The sequence below is a fragment of the Bison bison genome, unplaced genomic scaffold, assembly GCF_000754665.1.
Source record: "Bison bison bison isolate TAMUID 2011002044 unplaced genomic scaffold, Bison_UMD1.0 scf7180017864289, whole genome shotgun sequence".
Taxonomy (NCBI): domain Eukaryota; kingdom Metazoa; phylum Chordata; class Mammalia; order Artiodactyla; family Bovidae; genus Bison; species Bison bison.
The window spans coordinates 19,940,001-19,964,066 of record NW_011494861.1 but is presented as its reverse complement, the minus strand read 5'-3'; the positions used below and the strand labels follow the sequence as shown (position 1 = coordinate 19,964,066).

The following is a 24,066-nucleotide window of genomic DNA, read 5'->3' as shown; positions in this document are numbered from 1 at the left end:
AGACCACCTGACCTGCCTCCTGAGAAATCTGTAGGAAGGTCAAGAAGTAGTTAGAACCAGACATGGAACAATGGACTGATTCCAAATTGGGAAAGGAATACATCAAGGCTGTATATTGTCACCCTGTTTATTTAGCTTATATGCAGAGTACATCATGTGAAATGCAAGGCTGGATGAAGCACAAGTTGGAATCAAGATTGCCAGGAGAAATAACAATGACCTCAGATATGCAGATGACACCACCCTTATTGCAGAAAGCAAAAAGGCAATAAAAGCCTGTTGATGAAAGAGGAGAGTGAAAAAGCTGGCTTAAAAATCAATATTCAAAAAACGAAGATCACGGCATCTAGTCCCATCACTCCATGGCAAATAGATAGAGGAACAATGGAAACAGTGAGAAACTTTATTTTCTTGGGCTCCAAATTCACTGCAGATGGTGACTGCAGCCATAAAAAGACCTTTGCTCCTTGGAAGAAAAGCTATGACCAACCTAGACAGCATATTAAAAAGAAGAGACAATATTTTGCCAACAATGGTCCATCTAGTCGAAGCAATGGTTTTTCCAGTAATCATGTATGGATGTGAGAGTTGGACCATAATGAAAGCTGAGTGCCTAAGAATTGATGCTTTTGAACTGTGGTGTTGGAGACTTGAGAGCCTCTTGGACTACAAGGACATCAAACCAGTCAGTATTAAAGGAAATCAGTCCTGAATATTCACTGGAAGGACTAACGCTAAAGCTGAAGCTCCAATACTTTGGCTACCTGATGTGGAGAACTGACTCCTTAGAAAAGACTCTGATGCTGGAAATGATTGAAGGTGGGAGGAGAAGGGGACGACAGAGGATGAGATGGTTGGATGGCAACATCGACTGGATGGACATGAGTTTGAGCAAGCTCTGGGAGTTGGTGATGGACACGGGAAGCCTGGTATGCTGCAGTCCATGGGTTTGCAAAGAGTCTGACATAACACAGCGATTGAACTGAACTGAACTGAGAGAGCTGAGGCAGGAGACCTGCTGAAAAAAGGCAGGTAGAGGGAGGGGAGGACAAAGCCCATGGTTTGAATTGTGTCTCCCAAAAATTCATGAAGGCTTAACTGCCAGTATCTTAGGACAGCACCATATTTGGAATACAGCTGCTGCTGATGTACCTGGTTAATATGAGATCATTACAGTGCAGCTTAATCCAATATTGTTGATATCCTTATAAATTTGAGAAATTAGGACACAGGAGCTTGCAAACAGAGATAACACCATATGAAGATGAAGGCAGAGACCAGGTAATGCTTCTACAAGCCAAGGAATGTCAAAGATTGCCAGCAAACTAGGTAAGGAATAACCCAACTCTGGAGAAAACAACCCCTCCCCCCCACTCTTGGATTCTACCCAGTGGCAGACTTAGGGCAGGTAGAGGGGCTGAAAGCTTGTACAATTTGCAGGCTATCTTTAAGAAAAACATTACAAAGTTACAAACACAAATCTCTCTTTTCTGATTTTCTCTGTTTTATTAAAGTCACTTATGCTGAAAAGATCATGAGGTTTGTGGCTGCCATAGAAAGAACTTAATTCAACAACAGTAATACAGTCAAAGGTTTGTCCAAGTCCTATAGCCATTTATAACAGAATCATTCATAGTTCAGAGAAAGATAACATCACTTGGCTATGGTGTGGAATCTAGGGTAATAAGTCACTGTCTTTTTTTCCTCAAAATGTATCCTCATGTTTCAGCAGTGATATATTTATTAGTCACTGTGAAGAGAGATTCTCAGGTTTTTCTGTAGATAATTTAAAAATAACAAAACTTTTAATCTCTTGGGAAATTCATTAGTGATGTTTTATCAAATAAAAATAGATAAGCAGACTAAAAGGATAAGCATGAGGTCAGTATGCTGAGTAACAAATACTTAAATAGTCTAAGGGGTTTTGAGAGTACTAGAAAGGACAATATTTATATTACCAACGACATACTGGATTTAGTCCTCCTGGCTTTATATCTGTGATGTGGGAGAAATAAATACTTTAATAATATGTTATTATTTGAACTGTGGTGTTGGAGAAGACTCCTGAGAGTCCCTTGGACTGGAAGGAGATCCAACCAGTCCATTCTAAAAGAGATCGGCCCTGAGATTTCTTTGGAAGGAATGATGCTAAAGCTGAAACTCCAGTACTTTGGCCACCTCATGCGAAGAGTTGACTCATTGGAAAAGACTCTGATGCTGGGAGGGATTGGGGGCAGGAGGAAAAGGGGACGACAGAGGATGAGAGGGCTGGATGGCATCACTGATTCGATGGACATGAGTTTGAGTGAACTCCAGGAGTTGGTGATGGACAGGTAGGCCTGGCGTGCTGTGATTCATGAGGTCGCAAAGAGTCGGACATGACTGAGCGAGTGAACTGAACTGATGATAGATAAAAGATAATAACCAAATAATCAAAACAAAAGATGCTGAGAGGCAACTGATAATAACCAATACCCCTTCTGAAAATAATCTTAGAATATTTGGAATAGACTAAAACTTTAATTTAAAAAAAGATATATAGAAATCGGAGAACGCAATGGCACCCATTCCAGTACTCTTGCCTAGAAAATCCCATGGATGGAGGAGCCTGGTAGGCTACAGTCCATTGGGTAGCTAAGAGTCAGACACAACTGAGCAACTTCACTTTCACTTTTCACTTTCATGCATCGGAGAAGGAAATGGCAACCCACTCCAGTGTTGAGAATCCCAGGGACAGGGGACCTGGTGGGCTGCCGTCTATGGGGTCTCACAGAGTCAGACACTACTGAAGTGACTCAGCAGCAGCAGCATACAGAAATCAGTGGTTCTGTTATATACAAACATAAAACATTAAAAACGTGTTTTTAAGGTTGGGATTAACATAAAGACATCTATAATCAGCACTTTTTTAATAGGATGTAGGCTCACCAGAGAGAACGCAATGGCACCCCACTCCAGTACTCGTGCCTGGAAAATCCCATGGACGGAGGAGCCTGGTAGGCTGCAGTCCATGGGGTCGCTAAAGAGTCGGACAGGACTGAGTGAGCAGCAGTAGCAGCAGGCTCACCAGAGTCTATTTATGTTATTGGTAAGAGGTTTTAGACAATGTGGTTAAGACAAGCAATAAGGGATATAAATATCAGAAAGAAAGAAACTGATAAGTATATGCAGAAGATAAGATATAGTATTCTTTAGTGAGGATGGCAACAAGAGACAAGACAATTAATTGAAAAAAAATACAAGGATTCATTAATATGATCAGGATAAAGATAAATATACAGTATTTGATATATATATATATATGCTGAAAATAAAAATATATAATTCTTTATGTATCAGCAATTGCCAATTAGAAAAATAAAGAGAGAAAAGATTCCATTAAAAAAACCCTTATAGACTAGGGATAAGATTAATAAAAATTTTAAGACATTTGCAGAAAAAATATCAAACTTTACATATGATAGATAGGAGTGCTGTTAGATCCACAAGGGAAAAGAAAGACTATTCAATAAATATGGCAAGTAAAAGTTATCAATATGAAAAAAGCATAAACATATAACATAAAAATCAACTCCTCTTTGAGTAAGAGCTTAAAAGTCAAGAACAAAAATTTACACTCCTAAGAAAAATTATCTTGAGGCCCTGGGGTAGGAAATAATTTTGTAAACACAAAATATTAACTTTAAAACACTGATAAGTTTGTCTACACAAAATTATGAACTTTTGTTCATTCAATGATCTTAAAAAAGAAAGTGAAAGGACACGTTACAACTTGAGAATATATTCACAATACACACAATTGTTAAGGGTTACTATCAAGAACATAAAAAGAACTTCTTCATCAGTTCAGTTCAGTTCAGTTGCTCAGTCATGTCTGACTCTTTGCGACCCCATGGACTGCAGTATGCCAGGTTTCCCTGTCCATCACCAACTCCCACAGTTTACTCAAACTCATGTCCATCAAGTCGGTGACGCCATCCAACCATCTCATCCTCTGTCATCCCCTTCTCCTCCCACCTTCAATCTTTTCCATCATCAGGGTCTTTTCCAAGGAGTCAGTTCTTCACATCAGGTAGCCAAAGTATTGGAGTTTCAGCTTCAGCATCAGTCCTTCCAATGAATATTCAGGACTGATTTCCTTTAATACTGACTGGTTTGATGTTCTTGCAGTCCAAGGGATTCTCAAGAGTCTTCTCCAACACCACAGTTCAAAAGCATCAATTCTTCGGTGCTCAGTTTTCTTTACAGTCCAACTCTCACATCTGTACATGACTACTGGAAGAACCATAGCTCTGACCAGACAGATCTTTGTTGGTAAAGTAATGTCTCTGCTTTTTAATATGCTAGGTTGGTCATAGCTTTTCTACCAAGGAGCAAGGTTCTTTTCATTTCATAGCTGCAGTCACCATCTGCAGTGATTTTGAAACCCAAGAAAATAAAGTCTCTCACCGTTTCCATTGTTTCCCCATCTGTTTGCCATGATTTATGGGACCAGATGCCATGATCTTATTTTCTCAATGTTGAGTTTTAAGCCAACCTTTTCACTCTCCTCTTTCACTTTCATCAAGAGGCTCTTTAGTTCTTCTTCACTTTCTGCCATAAGGATGGTGTCATCTGCATATCTGAGGTTATTGATATTTCTCCCAGCAATCTTGATTCTAGCTTGTGCTTCATCCAGCCTGGCATTTTGCATGATGTATGCTGCATATAAGTTAAATAAGCAGGGTGACAACATACAGCCTTGACGCACTGAGGAAACCAGACACTTGCAGGGCACAAACAGAACCTTGTGCACACCAGGACCCAGAAGAAAGGAGCAGTGACCCCACAAGAGACTGACCCAGACTTGCCCGTGAGTGTCCAGGAGCCTCTGGCGGAGGCGTGGGTCTACAGTGGCCTGCTGCAGGGTCGGGGGCACTGAGTGCTGCAGTGCATGGGAACTTTTGAAGGAAGTCACCATTATTTTCATTACCTCCACCATAGTTTGGCCTCAGGTCAAACAACAAGGAGGGAACACAGCCCTGCCTATCAACAGAAAATTGGATTAAACATTTACTGAGAATGGGCCTGCCCATCAGAACAATACCCAGTTTCCCCTTCAGCCAGTCTCTCCCATCAGGAAGCTTCCATAAGCCTTTATTTTTTTTCAATATAAATTTATTTATTTTAATTGGAGGCTAATTACTTTACAATATTGTATTGATTTTGCTTTTATCCTTATCCATCAGAGGGCAGATAGAATGAAAACCACAATCACAGAAAACTAACCAAACTGATCACATGGATCACAGCCTTGTCTAACACAATGAAACTATGAGCCATGCCCTGTAGGGCCACCCAAGATGGACGGGTCATAGTGGAGAGTTCTGACAAAATGTAGTCCACTGGAGAAGGGAATGGCAACAACTTCAATATTCTTGCCTTGAGAACCCCATGAACAGCATGAAAAGGCAAAAAGACAGGACACTGAACCATGAACTCCTCAGGTTGGTAGGTGCCCAATAGGCTATGGGAGATCAGTGGAGAATTTCTTCATATTAATAGAAAAATCCTAACAACTCAATAGAAAAATGAACAAGAGAGAAAAATAATTTCACCAAAGCATTAACATATATAGCCATAGACCTACAAAAACTATTCAGTATCACTGGCAATCAGGTTTTGCAAACCAAACATTTGCTCTTCATTACAAGACTAAAATTTAAAATTCTGACAATATCAAGTATTAGGGATAATGTGAATCTCTCATACACATTATTGGTGGAAAATAGTTTGGCATTATTAGTCACCCTAAGACCCAAAAATTCCACTCCTAGGAATACAGCAAAAAGAAACTGCTGCAAATGAATAAGATACGTTCAAGAATGTTCATAGTAGCGCTGTACTGATAGCAAAGTTTAGTTAACAAACCAAATATACTTCAATGAAAAGATGGAACCCTAGTACCAAACCCAATCTAAAATCTAAATTCGTTTGGCATACTCAATAATGTAAAAGTCATACAGGAGTCAAAAATATAAAGAAACAGCAACAACACGGAAAGATATTAATCATATAATATTTAAGTGAAAAAAAAAGTTCCAAAACAATATATAAAACTTGCCTTTTATATAATGGCACCCCACTCCAGTACTTTTGCCTGGAAAATCCCATGGATGGAGGAGCCTGGAAGGCTGCAGTCCATAGGGTCGCTGAGAGTCGGACACGACTGAGCGACTTCACTTTCACGCATTGGAGAAGGAAATGGCAACCGACTCTGGTGTTCTTGCCTGGAGAATCCCAGGGACGGGGAAACCTGGTGGGCTGCCATCTATGGGGTTGCACAGAGTCGGACACGACTGAAGTGACTTAGCAATAGCAATAAAACAACTAAAACTTAGAAATGGGTATGAAAGATGATTCTCCACCAAATAATGTATATACTCATCATAATCCCAGATGAAATGTCAACAAACATTTTTTGTTTGTTTTTGCCTGGCAGTGGGGGATGATTTGCTTCTACAGTTCATTTGGAAAAGTAAATGTATGAGTGAAAAGGCAAATACATTTGAAAAGGAAGAACTAACTAATTAGAGAGAGTTTGCTACCTCAGTAGGAGAAACATATTAAAATCTATAATCATTAAAACACTTTGATATTGACATAGGAATAGAACAATAGAATTGTGGAACAGAAAAAGAATCCAGAAAAAAACACACAGACATTTAGCTGATGATACAGAGCACTTTTCAAATCAGTATGGAAAGAGTAGGCTATTCAACAAAAGGTGTTGAGACAACTGACTCTACAACTGAAAAAAAAAGTCTCATTTCAAAAATACAAAAATAAATTCTGGAAAAAGACCTAATCTTATTGAGAAAGGCCTTTGTAAGCCTCACACAAAAGCCAGAAATTACAACAGAAAAGAGAGATTAAGGAAACATAAAAATTTAAAACTTCAAATAGAAAAAAAAGACATCCTGAGCAAATTTGCAAGGCTTTTAACAGTATCTATCAAGTGTGAAGTGTAAACTACCTTTGTTTCTATTTCTAGGAACCAGTCCTACAGATATATCAACACAAGCAATTGAACATAGATATGTATGTATGAAGATGTTTAACAAAAAGTTGGTAGTGGGAAAAACTAAAAACACTAAGTGTTCTGAAGGAGGGGAACAGGTAAATCTACAGTGGAATAATCTGCAGCCTTTACGGATCTACAGGTATAAATATAATGAAATGAAAAGACATCTTCAATGTATTATTTTTCTTTGAAATATTAAAATAGCATAAAATTTTAAAAATATTAAATAACACCGTTAGATGCCTAGGGATTTCCTGAGAGTTTATAGCATTCTTCAACAGTAAAATAACTTGAGAATGCACAGGTCTATAACTTTTTAATTCAATAATTAAAAAAAATTCAGGACTGTCATTCATCGGTTGATGAGAAATATGAGGCAGGGTCACATGTTCATCAACAGTTAATTTGGCATCAGAATCTGTTTGGCAATATTTGCACAATTATATTGTGTTCTTATTTTATTAAAATATGGGTGGCAGATTGAGAACGAAAATGCTGCTGTCACAGAAAAACACAGGCCTCATAAAACTAATATTAATGGAAAGAAAGATAAGATTGTTAACCTGCCAGAATTAGAGTATCATTAACTTCAATGGAATAGTCTATATTCAATTTGAGAGGGGAAAAAAAGAAGCACAATTAAGAATCATGAACAAGGGCTTGGTGTTTATGATGTGGATATATATGGTACCCACATTTTTGTATAATCCTCTACCCTTGGGTGTACGTAGGACCCAAGATCTGTTAATAAAATGGGATAGCCACTCCCTTAACTCAGCTGTATTATATGGCAAAGATGATGGTACAGTCACTCTTGTGATTAGGCTGCATTTTATACTGGACTCCATCATAGCAGACTAGAGTAAGATTCTCTCATTGACTCTGAAGAAGTAAGTTGCCATGTTCTCGGAGTGCCACAGGAATGAGACCCAAAGGTGATCTCTAGGAGCTGAGAATGATTCCTTCCCAATAGCCAGCAAAAAAGAAAGGATCCCAGTGCTACAACTACAAGAGGACTCTGAGCTCTGGATGAGGAGGCAGTCTGCTGATATTTTGGTTTCTGACTTTGTAATACTCTGAGCAGACAACCAACTACACTCTGCCCATATTCTGGTTCTGCATAATATTTATCTGTGAAATGATAAATATTAACAGGTGTTGCTTTAAGTCATTGAGTGTATGGTTGTTTATAACAGCAATAGATAACTAATGTAGTGTGCTGACATGAAAACCTTAAGCTTGAGTAAAGCTGATGAAATATGAATGGACATGAATTTGAACAAACTCTGGGAGATAGTGGAGGACAGAGGAGCCCAGTATGCTACGGTCCATGGGGTTGCAAAGAGTTCCGACTATACAGTTCAGGGAATTCTCTAGGCCAGAATACTGGAGTGGTTAGCCTTCTCCTTCTCCAAGACTATAAAGTGTCAGGTAAATAAATGAAATAATTTATTTCATTTTTTTAAAAGAGTGATGTGTCAAAGGGAGTGCAGAAAGAACCACTTGAAAGAATTGAGTTTGCTCAGTCAAAGGACGGGACAAGACGTGATATGTCTATGAACAGGGAAGGATAATCATCTTTTGTATACCAAGAGCTCATTATGATGAACTCATTTCTAAGACTTTGTTTAGTATGGTTATATTTCTTAGCATTTTCTCAAAGTGTGAGAGACAAATCACTCAAAGAAAGAATAGTAGATTATTGAACTTAGCAACCGAACAACAAGTGGAGAAGACTGTTGTAAATGAATACAAAAATAGAGCTAAACACATGCATTTTAATGATTCAGAATTGGCAGGATCGGAAGGAGGGGGGCGATTTACCTGAGAAGAGAAGAGAAGCATGGTCAAGAATATATCATGTTTGTGTTTTTGCAAAGAAAAAGAAGGAACTTAACATTTATTATCTTCTATTTATTTTGTTGGATACTTCCACATTCCACAGTGATGAAAAAGCGGTTTAAAAATGTTTATTTTTCTTCCAATAAAACAAGTAATCACATATCCTCTAAAGCATAGAAATGCTTTTAAAGCAAAATGATATTAAAGCCAAAGTACAGAAAACTCATTAAATTTGTATCATGAACTAATTAATAACTATATGTAAAAATTAATGTGCTTGGTATGAGTACATTTATATCTTTAGATATATATCTACAGTAATATATATATAAATTGTTACTACTATAAAATATTTAGGACATGAAAATTAGTGTTTTATATGTCTTTGAGTGCTTACAAATAGTACTTTGAAAGCTTATGGACAGTTTGGTAGTTCTGTTATTCACATCTTGCAATTTTCTTCTGAAGATTCACTTACAAACCGGGTCTGTGTGAAACTTTCCCCATCTAACCCTTTAAATGACACCAAATGTAAAGTTCCTGACTACACACATAGACAGTTCAGGTTTAGCTCAGTTGTGTCCGACTCTTTGTGACCCCATGGACTGCAGTATGCCAGGCCTCCCTGTCCATCACCAACTCCCAGAGTTTACTCAAACTTATGTCCATTGAATTGGTGATGCCATCTAACCATCTCATCCTCTGTCATCCCCTCCTCCTCCCGCCTTCAATCTTACCCAGCATCAGGGTCTTTTCAAATGAGTCAGTTCTTCGCATCAGATAGCCAAAGTATTAGAGCTTCAGCTTCAGCATCAGTCCTTCCAATGAATATTCAGGACTGATTTCCTTTAGGATGGACTGGTTGGGTCTCTTTGCAGTCCAAGGGACTCTCAAGAGTCTTCTCCAGCACCACAGTTCAAAAGCATCTATTCTTTAGTGCTCAACTTTCTTTATAGTCTAACTCTCATATCCATACATGACTACTGGAAGAACCATAGCTTTAACTAGATGGACCTTTGTTGGCAAAGTAATGTCTCTGCTTTTTAATATGCTGTCTAGGTTGGCCATAGCTTTTCTTCCAAGGAGCAAGGGTTTTTTCATTTCATGGCTGCAGTCACCATCTGCAATGATTCTGGAGCCCCTCAAAATAAAGTCTGTTACTGTTTCCATTGCTTCCCCATCTATTTGCTATGAAGTAATGGGACCAGATGCCATGATCTTAGTTTTTCTTCAAAGTAGTCGTAAAAATCTATACTCTCATCAGCAGTGTGTTCTTCCTTTTATTTTAGGTTCTTGTCTAGAACCCAAAACAATTCTTTAGGTTCTTGTTTTAGAATCTAGAACAACTCCTTTTGTTCTAGACCCTTGTCAACATTTGGTACTTTTTTTTTTTTTTTTTCATTTTAGATATCTTGATATAATTTTGGTTTAAATTTGAATTTTCCTGATGAATAATGAAACTTTTCATATATTGAATAGCCATTTGGATGAGCTCTTTTTTAAAATGAGCATTGAAGCCTTGCCTTTTTTTCACAGGTGTGTAGGAGAAGTTCGTTATGTATTATGTTTGGATATTAAAATTTAAAAATAATCTCTTTTTAGACTGTCATAGAAAAATGTAAAATAAGCAACATCTGGATTAAACCTGAAGAGCCTTTAAAAAAAAAAAACAACTAGTTTCTATTCTCCTGTAACATGGGTTTGACAGGGGAAAAGAGAAAGAAAAAGTCTATCTTTAAATATTTAATTTAACAACTAAGCAAAATGAAAATGGTCTTATAATTTCTGACACTGGAAGAAACCTACTGGGAAGCTGTCATAAATCACAGTACTTTATAGCAATAAAATAGTCATATCCTTGAAGTTCACTATTTCTAGCTAATTAAAATTGCATTGTCAAATACATCTTGCAGTTTGTTCATATTTTACAGTTTCTCAGAAGACACGCTTCTGAGAAAAACTGGTAAATAAATTGTTGGATTTTCTTTTTAAAAAGGACCAGAGGAAAGCCTGCCTTCTGGTTTTAAATATCCTTCCATTTACAAACAAAACAAATAAAACAAGCAACTTCTAAACTTTCTAAAAAGACTTCTGCCTTTTACATTACAGTAAATTTGCTTTGAATAGTACATGTGGTTTTGTTAATAAAAATGCTTCCAAGAGAGACTTGTTTTCATTCTTTGTAACTACAGCAGTTACTCCTAGGCATTCCTCCTTACACCATGTTTTTGGTTTTGTTAATAAAAATGGTCAACACTGGCTCCAATTGGGGGAAAAAAAAGCTAATTCTTTGGAAAATTTATCTTAAAAAGCTGATTATCAAATACTAAGTGCTTATACTGTATTTATAAGAAAAGGAAATGAAGAAAACCAAAATTATTAAAAATATATTTCACAATTTTAGCAACTGTCACTGTGCAGATATTTGCAAGTAAAATAATAGTACTCATAAAATAGAGTGATATTGTTTCAGGAAACTACTGTGATGTTTCACTGAGTTTCAGGTGGAGGCAAAAATGCTTCAAGAAAAATATCAAGATATATGTAAGCTAACTATTCAGTTCAGTTCAGTTCAGTTGCTGTCATGTCTGACTCTTTGCAACCCCATGAACCGCAGCACGCCAGGCCTCCCTGTCCATCACCAATTCCCAGAGTTTACCCCAACTCATGTCCACTGTATTATTGTGATACAATTCTTTTACCATATGCAGACAGTAATTCAATAATCTACTATTCTTTCTTTGAGTGATTTGTCTCTCACACTTTGAGAAAATGCTAAGAAATATAACCATACTAAACAAAGTCTTAGAAATGAGCTCATCATAATGAGCTCTTGGTATACAAAAGATGATTATCCTTCCCTGTTCATAGACATATCACGTCTTGTCCCGTCCTTTGACTGAGCAAACTCAATTCTTTCAAGTGGTTCTTTCTGCACTCCCTTTGACACATCACTCTTTTAAAAAAATGAAATAAATTATTTCATTTATTTACCTGACACTTTATAGTCTTGGAGAAGGAGAAGGCTAACCACTCCAGTATTCTGGCCTAGAGAATTCCCTGAACTGTATAGTCCATGGGGTCACAAAGAGTCGGACACAACTGAGCGACTTTCACTCACTTTATAGTCTAGGTGTTCCTAGAAAAGGGAATTCTTGTAGTAGGGACCCAAACATTGTATCTTCTCCTATCTCACTGGAGAGACCAGAAATCAAATCAACTACACACCATCTATTTGAAATATAATCTAGCTAGAAAGTTACAAACCAGAGTATTAAAAAGAGAATATCCATTTTTTTTAGTCTTCATATTAACTAAAGTAGTAACTGTGAGTAGTTAACTATACAACAGCAGCATGCTGCTAAGGTTTTCAAAGGTGCTCTGTAGTCTGTGGAATTAAATGCAATACATCAGAGCAAGCAACTTGTCCAACAGGTTGACTATGCTAGGTGTCACCTGATCCTGAATGACACTGGCTTGATCCTGGCACCTAAACCTGCTTGCTTACTTTCGAAAGTCTAACAAAAGAGCATGCAGAACCAGGTCATTTTTCTTCTTCAAAGAAGAGAACTGTATTAACCTACACTAACTTCACAACTTGCTATTTCAGCAATTCACTTATTTATAATACCTCAAACCTGAGAATGACAGAAATGTGGGGTTTTATAGTCTCATTCCTGATAAGAACTCCTCACTGGCTCCCTCTTCAAGTGTATAAGTTCAGAGAACTCTTCATTCAGCAGAATGGTAAGGTCTGAGTAGGGGTGAGCGAGGTACCAGAGAAGATAAGAGCGAGCAAGGTACCAGAGAAGATGAAGACCTTCATCTGAATTTTAATGACGATTCAGTAAGTCTCTCCTATTTTTCAAATATGCACAAAGAATATATTCTCAGTGGCAACGCTTTAGGCTTCCAAACACAAACTGACATCATACCCATAATTACATGTGGAGCTTTGATAGACTGAATTCCGATTAGGCGCGCACACACACATACCCAGAAAGAAAAAAATAAAAACAAAAGACAGCTGTCTGAGGATTGACATTGCTGAGTCATGACTCATTTTCTCGACTCACTGTTTACTGGGAAACAACAGGACACTACCAGTTATTCTCTCTCCGCACTACAGAATTAGGTATTTTAGAAAGTTTATGCAACCAAGTGTAAGAATCTTGTGAACCTTATTTCACCACAACTCCACCGGCTTCTTCAAGAAAACTGATATACAGGGAACTGAAAACAAGAACCACCACAAACAACCACTAGAGAGCGTGAAAGAACAGGAAGAACAAAACCAGTGTGACTCCCTCTTCAGAAGCTGCTGAAGGTCAAGACTGGAGCAGAAGAGGAAACTCAACCATGTGTCTATACAGAAGGATTTCCAGAGTTTTGAGTGGCTAATCAGGTTACCTTTATGAGTAAAGAATTAATTTGATAATTCAGTGTTTTACACACCCAGCCTCAAGCTTCTGCCCCTTGGACTGTCCATCTTTACTTTTGTTTATAGAGATTTCATTCTTACAACTTTAATGAGGATACAGAACCCAGAATTATACCCCAAAAGTAGAAAGAAACTGTAATGGGGAAGACGTATTAATAAATCCTTTAAATGAGACAAAAGTTTTGATCAACTATAGCCAAACTTTTATCAGAAAAATGTCATGGCTACATTACAGAGCTCTTTACCTTCTTTGCAAATTTAATATATAAACTATATGGATATATATTTCATGAAAAAAATTTAGAAAAACTAGTATCAAGAAAAAAATCATGAGTAGTGAAAATGGGCCCACCTTCAAAAAAAAAAAAAAACAAAAAACAATGGTCAAAAGAAAATTGTTTCACATACATAGGAGAATTTCTTTCCTCATGCCATTCATTTCATCCTACCCACTCCCTTCCCATTTACAATGTGCCTTTAGTTATAAAATGGGCACCTTATTAGCACAAGTGCCTTTCGAAACATAATCCTGCATAATCTGACATTTGTATTCAGGAGAGAAAAAGGAGTCATGTGTTTCCTTCTAATATTTTTCTCTTTCCAATACACAGTAGCAAACTTTATAATTATTAGATTGATTAATAGTTTTTTTTCAACTTAGGTCAGTAAAATACCAGCAATAGATTAATGACCTGATTGTCTCTAACATGGGGAAATATACCAAGGCCCAACGTCCATTTTTGTTTGTCTGTCTAGCTATCCATCCATCCATCCACTCATCTATCATATACACACATAACATAATATACATGCATGTATCATGGCAGTCCTTTCACATACTCCAGCAGGATAGAAGATGAGAGAAAAATCTAAGCCCTATGTAACACAACGTGAACACTGTTAAATTGGACAGAGCATTATGTCCTCATTCTCACAGCCATCAGTCCTCCTATAAACAGTGTGTTTTAATAATGGATTCGGCAGTACGACAAACAGTCTCTTGTTTCCTACTGGGTGGAGAATGTCACTTTGTAATTTGATTTCCGATAGCCGAAAGCAGTAATGAAACTGCTCCTTACAACGTACTGCTCATCACTCACAGACTCGTAAATCACAACCCCATTTACACAGACTTAGTCAAAAACTGGAATAGCAGGTCAAGCTTTAACACAAAAACACTACATCCCTTCACTGTGCTTGGAGCCAAATCAAGCTAACTTGTTCCCAGGGATTGTAAAGAGCCATGACAGATCCTTTTGACAGTGGCTATCTTTACTATTTAGCTCACTAGAATAGTGTGGTCTCTCTCAACTCCACAATGGTCTCCAGAAAAATGGAAAGGGCAGCAACCTTTTCAGAGACTAAATGAAAATGTATGAAGACAGATGTTCACTGACTGTTGTGACTCTCAAGATCCTCCACTTAAGTTACCCTCAAGCACATAATTCATGAGGTGAAGTAACAGAGGACCCTTACAAATGGAGAGAAACTGAGCTGGGTCTTGGATAAGGAAGCGATTGGTTCAAACAGTTGGATAATTTTGAAATGTTAAAATTTAAAAAATCATTTAAAAAATTACATTAAAAAATATAAACATAGAGAAGGCACTGAATATGGGATAATGCTACCCAAAAAAAGTTTTACTAACTTCAATTACACAGAAAATGACTAAGTCCCAAAGTCTTTAAAAGAGATTAAAATCAACTTGAATCTTAATTTCGTATATAGGCATTTAGAATATGCTACAGCTATGTAATTGTTTACATAAAAGCAACATACAAACTGCATTTGCCTTAACTGAAAGCTGCTTTTTATTCTGATAAATACCAATACTTTGCTATGTGTTTTTGGTTTTGAATGAATATGATATCAATATTGATGACATCCATCTGCCAACATCTCCTCCCCATAATATTTCAATCTAGATTTATGATGTATTTGGTCTTTAGGCAATAACTCATGGTACCTGAGCCAGCAGACACAGTATGGACAAAGTATAAAGCCTAAATGTATCTGGAACCATGAGAAAAAAACCAGTAAACTGCAAATAAGGAGACCTGTATTTTCATTTCAATTCTGTTCTAATGCTGTGATCTTGAGCAAGCACCAAATCCCTTACACCTCAATGTTCTCATTGAAAAGGAAGAGTGTGGACTGCACCAGATGATTTCTCAAGTCTCTTCCAGATTTAACTTTCAATGAGCTAATTAGTTAAAGTTTCTGACGTCATCTATTGGCAAAGGATATTAAAAGTCTACCTTGGGGTGGGGGGGGGGAAACAAGCAAAGTTCTCATTTGAACTCTTACTGCTGTCTATGGATCCAACCTGTTGAACTTGCCAAATGAAACAGATTTACTACATGCTACTGAGATTCAGGCAAGGCTGTTACATTATTATTAATGGTTGATATATTTTGTCTCTCTCAGAGAGAAATGGGCTATATCCATTCCTAGGTATCTTAGTATTTCATAAAGAATCTAGGGAAAAACTACAATAAACATCCACTTCAAATGATTAAAAGAACAAGTAAATGTTGCAGTGTTAGTACTTTGCTATGATCATCACACCTTTAATTTATCTGAGTTTCTCAGAAGGCTATTTTAGATCTGGATTTTGTACTGGATGTTGAGTCTCCACACAGTACTCCTGTGAACTCACAGTTAATGAAAACCAACCCATTTTTTTTTTTTAAAGCCGGTAAGTACAAAAGTAAATAGTCATTTCATTTGTGAATTTTGAAAAAGCACAGATACCCTTTAAATATATACAAACTTTTAACTTCTGTCTCAGATGGATTCTAGGAACTCTTACCTGGGGTCTGCATTCCGTGAAGTTTCTGGGTGTTGCTAACATGATCTTTCCGGCATGCCAGTCAGAAACTCAAAACACTTTCTATACCGCACTAGCTGCGCTTGTTCACGCTCCTGCTCTCTCTCGCTCTCTCTCTCTGTTTTTTTGCTCCCGCTCAATGCCTCAGACAGATTGGAATGCAGAAAAGCCAGAGCCAACGCCAGTCAAACTCACCCCCCCAACCCCCCTCCCCCCACTTCTTTTGCTAGAGAGCACTGAACAATAGCTATCCTTCCTGCTCACAGCCTGTCTCTTTCACAGCACTGGGTGCAGGCAATCTAGTTCAGAAGAAGCAACGTGATTTACCAAGCGAGGTATTTAATTCACTTCTTCTGTCCCATGGGTGGATGTGTACATCTGTGAGTTTTAAGAAGCGATTCATTTTTTTAAAAAAAAGCAATCTATTTCAAAATCTGTCCTGTTTTAGGAATAGAAATATAAAACAAATTTCAGAGATTCTTATTTTGAGTGTTATTGCTGAATTAAAATATTAACTTTTCAAAGTACAAAGCCCAGGGAAATACCTTACAGCTGATGTATATATAGAAGTCTGTTAACACATATATTGCTATCTTAAAGTCACTTGGTGAATCACTTTATCACAATAGTAATATTTTAAATTTAGAAAAAGAAAAACAATTTCTCTGAAACTTTTCATTCAGGTCTTAAGCTAGAACTTCATTTTAAAAATAAACTATAATTAAAATTAATTTTACAAACAGAATGGTTCCTAACTGATTAGTCAATAAGTTGTGATGAAACTATAGATAGCATCAGTATGCTCAGTCATTATTTTGGTTTGTTTGAAAATCTGACATATTTCTAGGGTTTGTTTTCTCTACATTCCAAAAAAAGTAGGCAGGTCAATGATGTAATCTTCATTATTGGTATGATGACCTAACACATTATGCAGCTGCTCGGTTGCTGAGGTTAGCATGTCAGGATTGATCAATTAAAAAATTCACTCTTTGAATTACTGAGCGGATTCCACCTGCCACTTCAGACAGTGGAAGAGGACAGAAAGGAGAGAGCACAGTTTCAATCTGTTATCTTCCCTTTCACAAAAGCTGATGGAAATACATTTATCTCTGTTTATGTGTTTGTATATGTATGTATTAAATGTAATATATCTCTCATATACGATCAATATATTTTCACACAGATATATTTGTATGTATGTACATATATGTGTGATAAATATGAATGTATGTATCTTTGGCACCCTATTTCCTCTCCCCTTTTTTCTCTCCAAGTTTCAATGATGCATAAAGTCTCCTTTAATTCCATCATAATTTGATTTTGGTTATCAGGTTTCATTTTACTTCAAGGATCATACTACTCTAACACTGCATTTTCCTCTTTTACTTTGGGTTTTGTATTTCTATTTCAGAAGAACTATTCCTGTAAATCCTATGGCTACTCAAATAAGAATTATAGGGGGAGAAAAGACATAAACAAAACATTATACAGAAAGAACAAACTAAGAGTTTGATTATGAAGACTTAAGAGACCATAGACTCCCACCTTGCCCTCTATGAAACAGAACACCAACACCTCCTACCCTCTTCACACCCAGGTAAGCTTTAACCTTTATCATTATTAGCCTCATATGTTTTGTTATTGTTTTAGTTGCTAAATCATGTCCAACTCTTTTACAATCCCATGGACTGTAGCCTTCATGGCTCCTCTGCCCATGGGATTCTCCCAGGCAACAATACTGGAATGGGTTGCAACTTCCTTCTCCAGGGGATCTTTCTGACCCAGGAATCAAACCCATGTCTCCTGCATTGACAGGCAGATTCTTTACCACTGAGCCACCAGGGAAGCCCAGCCTCATTTATATACCTTAAAACAGTGCAAAGTACACTGAGATTATTTTTACTTGTTATTCCTCAGAAGATTTCTAAAAAATAGGTCACGACTTCCGTCATTATCTTCAAGATTCAGAGTCTAAACGGTGAGACTAAATTATCAGAGAGAGAGATTTCAGCTCAATGAAAGGAAGTCAGAGCCACTGCAAGGGACTTTCCGAAGGGGCTGCCTGCTACAAGAGACAGTTAGATTCCTTAACGCTTCCCACACAGGTTGGCAGCCCATCTGAAGAATAACTGTAGCACAGCAGTTCTCAAACTATGCTACTGAACAACACTCAGGTTCTGATGATAAAAAAGAACAGAGGGGGGACACGAGTTCGATCCCTGTTCGGGGAACATTCCATGTGCCGTAAGGCAACTGGGACCGCACACCGCAAGGACTGAGCCTGCACTCAGCAACAAGAGAAGCCAGTGCAATGGGAGGCCTATGTACTTACAGCTAGAGAGTGGCCCCCTTGTGGCAACTAGAGAGAGCCTGAGCACAGCAAAAATGACCCAGTGCAGCTGAAACTAAATTTATTAATTAAAAAAAAATTTTAAGGTCATTAATCTGATAAAAAAAAAAAGAATAGCAATCTTTCCCAAAATGACACAGAAAGTTCATGTATTCAATTTTCTCAAAAGTGAGTTTTTTCTTCTTGAATGTATTTTAAAATGTTAGCATCTATTACTCTTATTTAACCTTAAAGATGCCTGGAACAGTTCCAAATTCAGATCAATAATGACATTTTCAGATATTTGAAGGTGAATCAGAACAATAATTTATTGAGTTCTGTAAAGAGCACTTTTACTACTACCTGGAGTTCTGATACTTGAATAAATCTGAGTACTCTCAAGGAAACAATTTTTCGCATATCCAAATATGATGTTATTTCAACACTCTTCAAAGGATATCATACACCATATTTTATTATTCCTATACTGCATCTTTTTTACAAATATGCATTCCTATTTTTAATCTCCTGTTTTACGTCTTCGAGCCTTACTGTTTGTTGCTGCTTCTCTATCTAGAAGTTTCTTCCTTGCCTGGTCTGCTTGTCATACTCTTATCTACTCTTCAAAACCCAGATTTAAAATTATATTCTTAGGGTGGTTTACCTCATTTCCTATGCAGAGATGATTACATTCTCCTTTGTACTATTTTTTTTTTACTCTCTAGTAGTTTCTTTTTCTTTATAGCTTTCATCATTATCTAACATTATACTAGTACTGATGTTTAATGTCTCATTTCACATTCAGAATATGATGTAGATGAAGAAAGGGCTTGTTCTTGTTTCCAGCTTTATCACTAGAGCCTAACACAGTGCCTGGCTTAATACGTACGTAATAAGTGATGCTTGGATGAATGGAAGAATATATTTCATTTACCAAACCTTTTTAAAGTACTTAGACTGAGGTGTGCTTAGAGTAACTTGAGGACACACACCACAGCATATCCATTTTTCTGATGCCAGAGGCTAGCACTTGTATGTAAGTGAAACAGGAATGTGTGAGTTCAAGTAACTCACTGAAGCCAATTGTAAGGGAAAACAGTCATTTCATCATTTACCCAGTTAGGTCTTACTTATACTAGGTGAAATCCTGATTCCTAGATGTTGATTTTCAAAGTAACTTTAAATGTACATGAACGCACAGCCATGCGTTGAGCTGCCATAGCCAGGGAAACGCAGCTTCCAAGGTAGGGACTGGAGAGACCAAGAACATCTTCAACTACAACACTAGGAAGGTGTTCTCTAGGAAGCTGGGGAACCCTGAGTAAATGGCTCATCCTCCAGCCACAAACTCAAGTTGCAAAGTAACTGAAATCCATGTCCATGCAGAATATCCCTCGTGGGTTTTAAGAGCCTTGTAGAGTGTGAAGAAGGTTTGAAATGATATAATGGATCACACAAGATGAACCCTTAATTCAGCACCCAGAATCTTCATCCTGGTTAGATGAAGGCACTTGAGCCATTTTATTTCTGCAAATAGCCACAATTTTGTCAATATCTGGTCTTACATTTCTCCCCCATATAGACAGTTTGATAGGGTTGTCTTCACTAACCCATCTTACACTGTCATGAGCAAACTCTGTACTTAATAATAGTTCCATTAGGTTGAACTACATGAAAATGCCATTTTTTAAAAGTCAAAAACAGTCAAATATCAGCAATGATCAAATGAATAATACAAAAGATTCAAACACTGGATGAAGGGGGTTGGAGCAGGTAATTTTAAATGTCTTTTCTGATTCTGAAAGTCTGTATTTTAATTCAAACAGAAATAAGAGCTAAATCAAATTCAAAATTTGGTCATCATCTTGTCAAACTATGGTTCTATTATAACTTAACATAGCACTTTCTTCTTGCCCTTCTTGGAACTAATATAGTGTCTGGCCACAATAAATGCTTAGTAAATATTTGCTAAATAAACAAATGGCTTGAAAACAGGTATAAGTAGACTACTGAAGGCTGTATCTATGTGACTTTCCAAGCTCAGAGTCAACAAATATTGGTTTTGTTTTCAGAAGGCTAGGATATTTTTTTCCTAGTAATGAATCAATCAGATAGTATGTTTTATAAACTCTGAAGAATACGGATAGTGTATTTTTCCCCTACCCTTTACAAAAGTAATTAGGGAATTCTGACTTTGGTACAGGTATAGACGTCAGTGTGACAGCCATTGGTTGTTGCTGTTTAGTTGCTAAGTTGTGTCTGACTCTTTGCAACCCCATGGACTGTAGCCCTCCAGGCTCCTCTGTCAACAGGACATTCCAGGCAAGAATACTGCCGTGGGTTGCCATTTCCTCCTCCAGGGGAATCTTCCTGACTCAGCGATCAAACCCACGTGGTAAAGAAGCTGCCTATACCAACTTCTTTACCACTGAGCCACCTGGGAAGCCCCACGACAGCCATTAAGAAACTCTAAAACCATAGGTGCACGATTTTCTGAAAATTAAAGGGCACAAAAATCAAGCTAGTTGAATATAATGAAGTTACCTGCATATCCATTTTCTTATTAACAAATTTTAAAATGAGCAAACAAAAAATCCCATTAATATATGCTGTCTCCTCTTCCAAGCAGATACACATACCAACAGCAGTCAAACTGAGGTGTACATCACTCTACATGCATGCTAAGGTGTACATCACTCCATATGCACACTCCCTCTTCTGAACAGATAGATGATCAGAAACACAGCTTCCTCTAACCACAAACACAGTTTCTTTTAATGTCTCCTCAAAAACCAGACTAACATTCTGATGCTGTGGCTTTCCCACTGCATTCTTTTTGGAGTTCGTATTAGAAAAGGAAATCATTGTTTATAACTGGAATGACAAAAATCACAGTCACCCACTTACTCAAAAATACCACCGAAATTCTAATTTTTATTTCATTTTATTTGTATATGATGGGACCACAAGGCAAACTTCTCTTTTGATTAAAAAAAAAAAAAAGGCATTATAGGGACCGAGGACCTATTAGTCGGATGGTTAGCAAACACTCACAAGTGTTTAGAGAAGGCACATGCCAAACAAGTGACCGTTCTGATGGCTGCTCAATGTTCCTACAACTCCTGGCGAGGCATTAGAGCACTGCCTTGCTTCTCCAGCAAAGATGATTTAGTAGACTGCATCTGCTTACCTGAAATGGCCACTGGCCAGGAGAAAGCATTACAAAGAGCAGGCAAAACTCACACATCAGTCACCCTTCTCAACAGTCAGGCTCTTATAGGAATAGTGCCATATTTCAAAGGAAAAAAAAAAACATCTATGTGGAAAACTCCAAGCAAATCTTTTTCTACTTTCAGTGTATGAGTAAACAATATACTATGGAAACAAAAGCAACACTTCTATTTCTATGAAAAAAATTCATTAATAAACATCAAAAAGCAACTAAAAGCATTCTGGGGCAGGGCTGGATATTAATGGAGATCTCAGTGTGTTCACGGAGCCAGGGACATGCCTGTGACACTGGCTCTCCTCATTTAAGAGCTTAAGCTGAACTTTAATAAAGCCATCAAAAACTCATTTTCTTCAGTGCCTTTGAAAATTTAACTATCTGCTCAGCTTGTTGATTTCCTGTTAAGCTCATCTACTGTCACAACTGAAGAATTTAGCCCACTTTCCCCATTTAATGCAGATAACATTTGGTTTCAGTAAAAGTATGTCATTAGGCATTTGCTTTTGCCTTAATGCTAAAGAATATTTGTACGTGTGGGCTACTGTTTCGATAAACCTACTTATGAAAAGCAAAAAATATGGTATGGTCATCTTTTGCACATCACTGACACAGGAACGCATACATGTACTATAAAATCCAAACGCTACTGCATCATGCAGGTTACGTGGGCTTTATTACTTCCATTATTCTCTTACAACTATCTGAAGCAAGCTAAAGTCTAGTAGAACTCCAAGAGGAAAATTGTGAAGCAAAGAGGACATCAAAATGGACAACGGACATGTGAAAAGATGCACAATATCATATCAGCAGGGAAATGCAGTGGAGAACGAAATGGCAACCCACTCCAGTGTTCTTGCCTGGAGAATCCCAGGGACGGAGGAGCCTGGTGGGCTGCCGTCTATGGGGTCGCACAGAGTTGGACATGACTGAAGCGCCTTAGCAGCAGCAGCAGCAGCAGCAGGGAAATGCAGATCAAAACTACAATGAAATATTATCACCTCACACCTGTCAAAATGGTCATTATCTAAAAGACAAGGGACAACAAGTTCTGGAAAGGATGCCATACAAAGAAAAAAAAAAAAGGAACCCTCATACAGTATTGATGGGAATATAAATTGGTTCAATTGTATGGAAAACAATATGGCAGTTTCTCAAAAAGTTAAAAGCAGGTCTACCATACAGTCCAGTAACTCCACTATTGAGTACATAACCAAAGGAAATGAAAACAGTGTTTTTAAGAAATATATACACTCCCACACTTATTGCAGCTTTATTCACAATATTCAAGATATAGAAACAACCTAAATGCCCATCAACAGATGAATGGATAAATATGATATGGTTTATATATGAATGAAATATTATTCAGCAGTAAGAAAGAAGGATAGCCTGACATTTCTGACAACATGCAAGGATCCTGAACACAGTTTGATAAGTGAGGTAAGTCAGACACGGAGAGACCAATACTGTATGACATAAACTTTATATGTGAAATATAAAACGTCAAACTCAAACAATCAGATAATAATGGTGGTTACCAGGGGATGGGTTTGAGGGGATAAAACTGATGTTTAAGGGTACAAACTTGCAAAGGATAGTGTTTAAACAGGCCACAGTGATCTAAAGCACATATAATAAATATAAGCAACAAAATTGTATCACAATTACATAACGTGATAAATAGTGTTACAATGGCTTTCATGTTACAATACATAAATGTTATCAAAGTAACATGTTGTACACCTTAAATTAACACAATATTATATGTCAAATAGATTCGAATAGATTTAAGGGCCTAGATCTGATAGATAGAGTGCCTGATGAACTATGGACTGAGGTTCATGACATTGTACAGGAGACAGGATCAAGACCATTCCCATGGAAAAGAAATGCAAAAAAGCAAAATGGCTGTCTGGGGAGGCCTTACAAATAGCTGTGAAAAAAAGAGAAGCAAAAAGCAAAAGAGAAAAGGAAAGATATAAACATCTGAATGCAGAGTTCCAAAGAACAGCAAGAAGAGATAAGAAAGCCTTTTTCAGCGATCAATGCAAAGAAATAGAGGAAAACAACAGAATGGGAAAGACTAGAGATCTCTTCAAGAAAATCAGAGATACCAAAGGACCATTTCATGCAAAGATGGGCTCGATAAAGGACAGAAATGGTATGGACCTAATAGAAGCAGAAGATATTAAGAAGAGATGGCAAGAATACACAGAAGAACTGTACAAAAAAGATCTTCATGACCCAGATAATCACGATGGTGTGGTCACTGACCTAGAGCCAGACATCCTGGAATGTGAAGTCAAGTGGGCCTTAGAAAGCATCACTATGA

The 24,066-nt window shown here is 37.3% G+C and overlaps 1 protein-coding gene across 5 annotated transcripts in view; it reads right to left on the bottom strand.

Moving 5' to 3' along the window:
* The window catches only part of RASAL2 (RAS protein activator like 2), a 254,269-nt gene that overhangs the window by 131,666 nt on the left and 98,537 nt on the right, over positions 1 to 24,066 (bottom strand). The window contains exon 1 of one of the 5 annotated variants that reach the window (XM_010850126.1): positions 16,159 to 16,651. The exons of the other annotated variants lie outside the window; for them this stretch is intronic. Within the exon in view, the coding sequence (XP_010848428.1) occupies positions 16,159 to 16,171 (13 nt within the window). The 5' untranslated portion in view covers positions 16,172 to 16,651. Of the gene's footprint in view, positions 1 to 16,158; positions 16,652 to 24,066 lie in introns of those variants that run through there. 5 annotated transcript variants of the gene reach the window in all.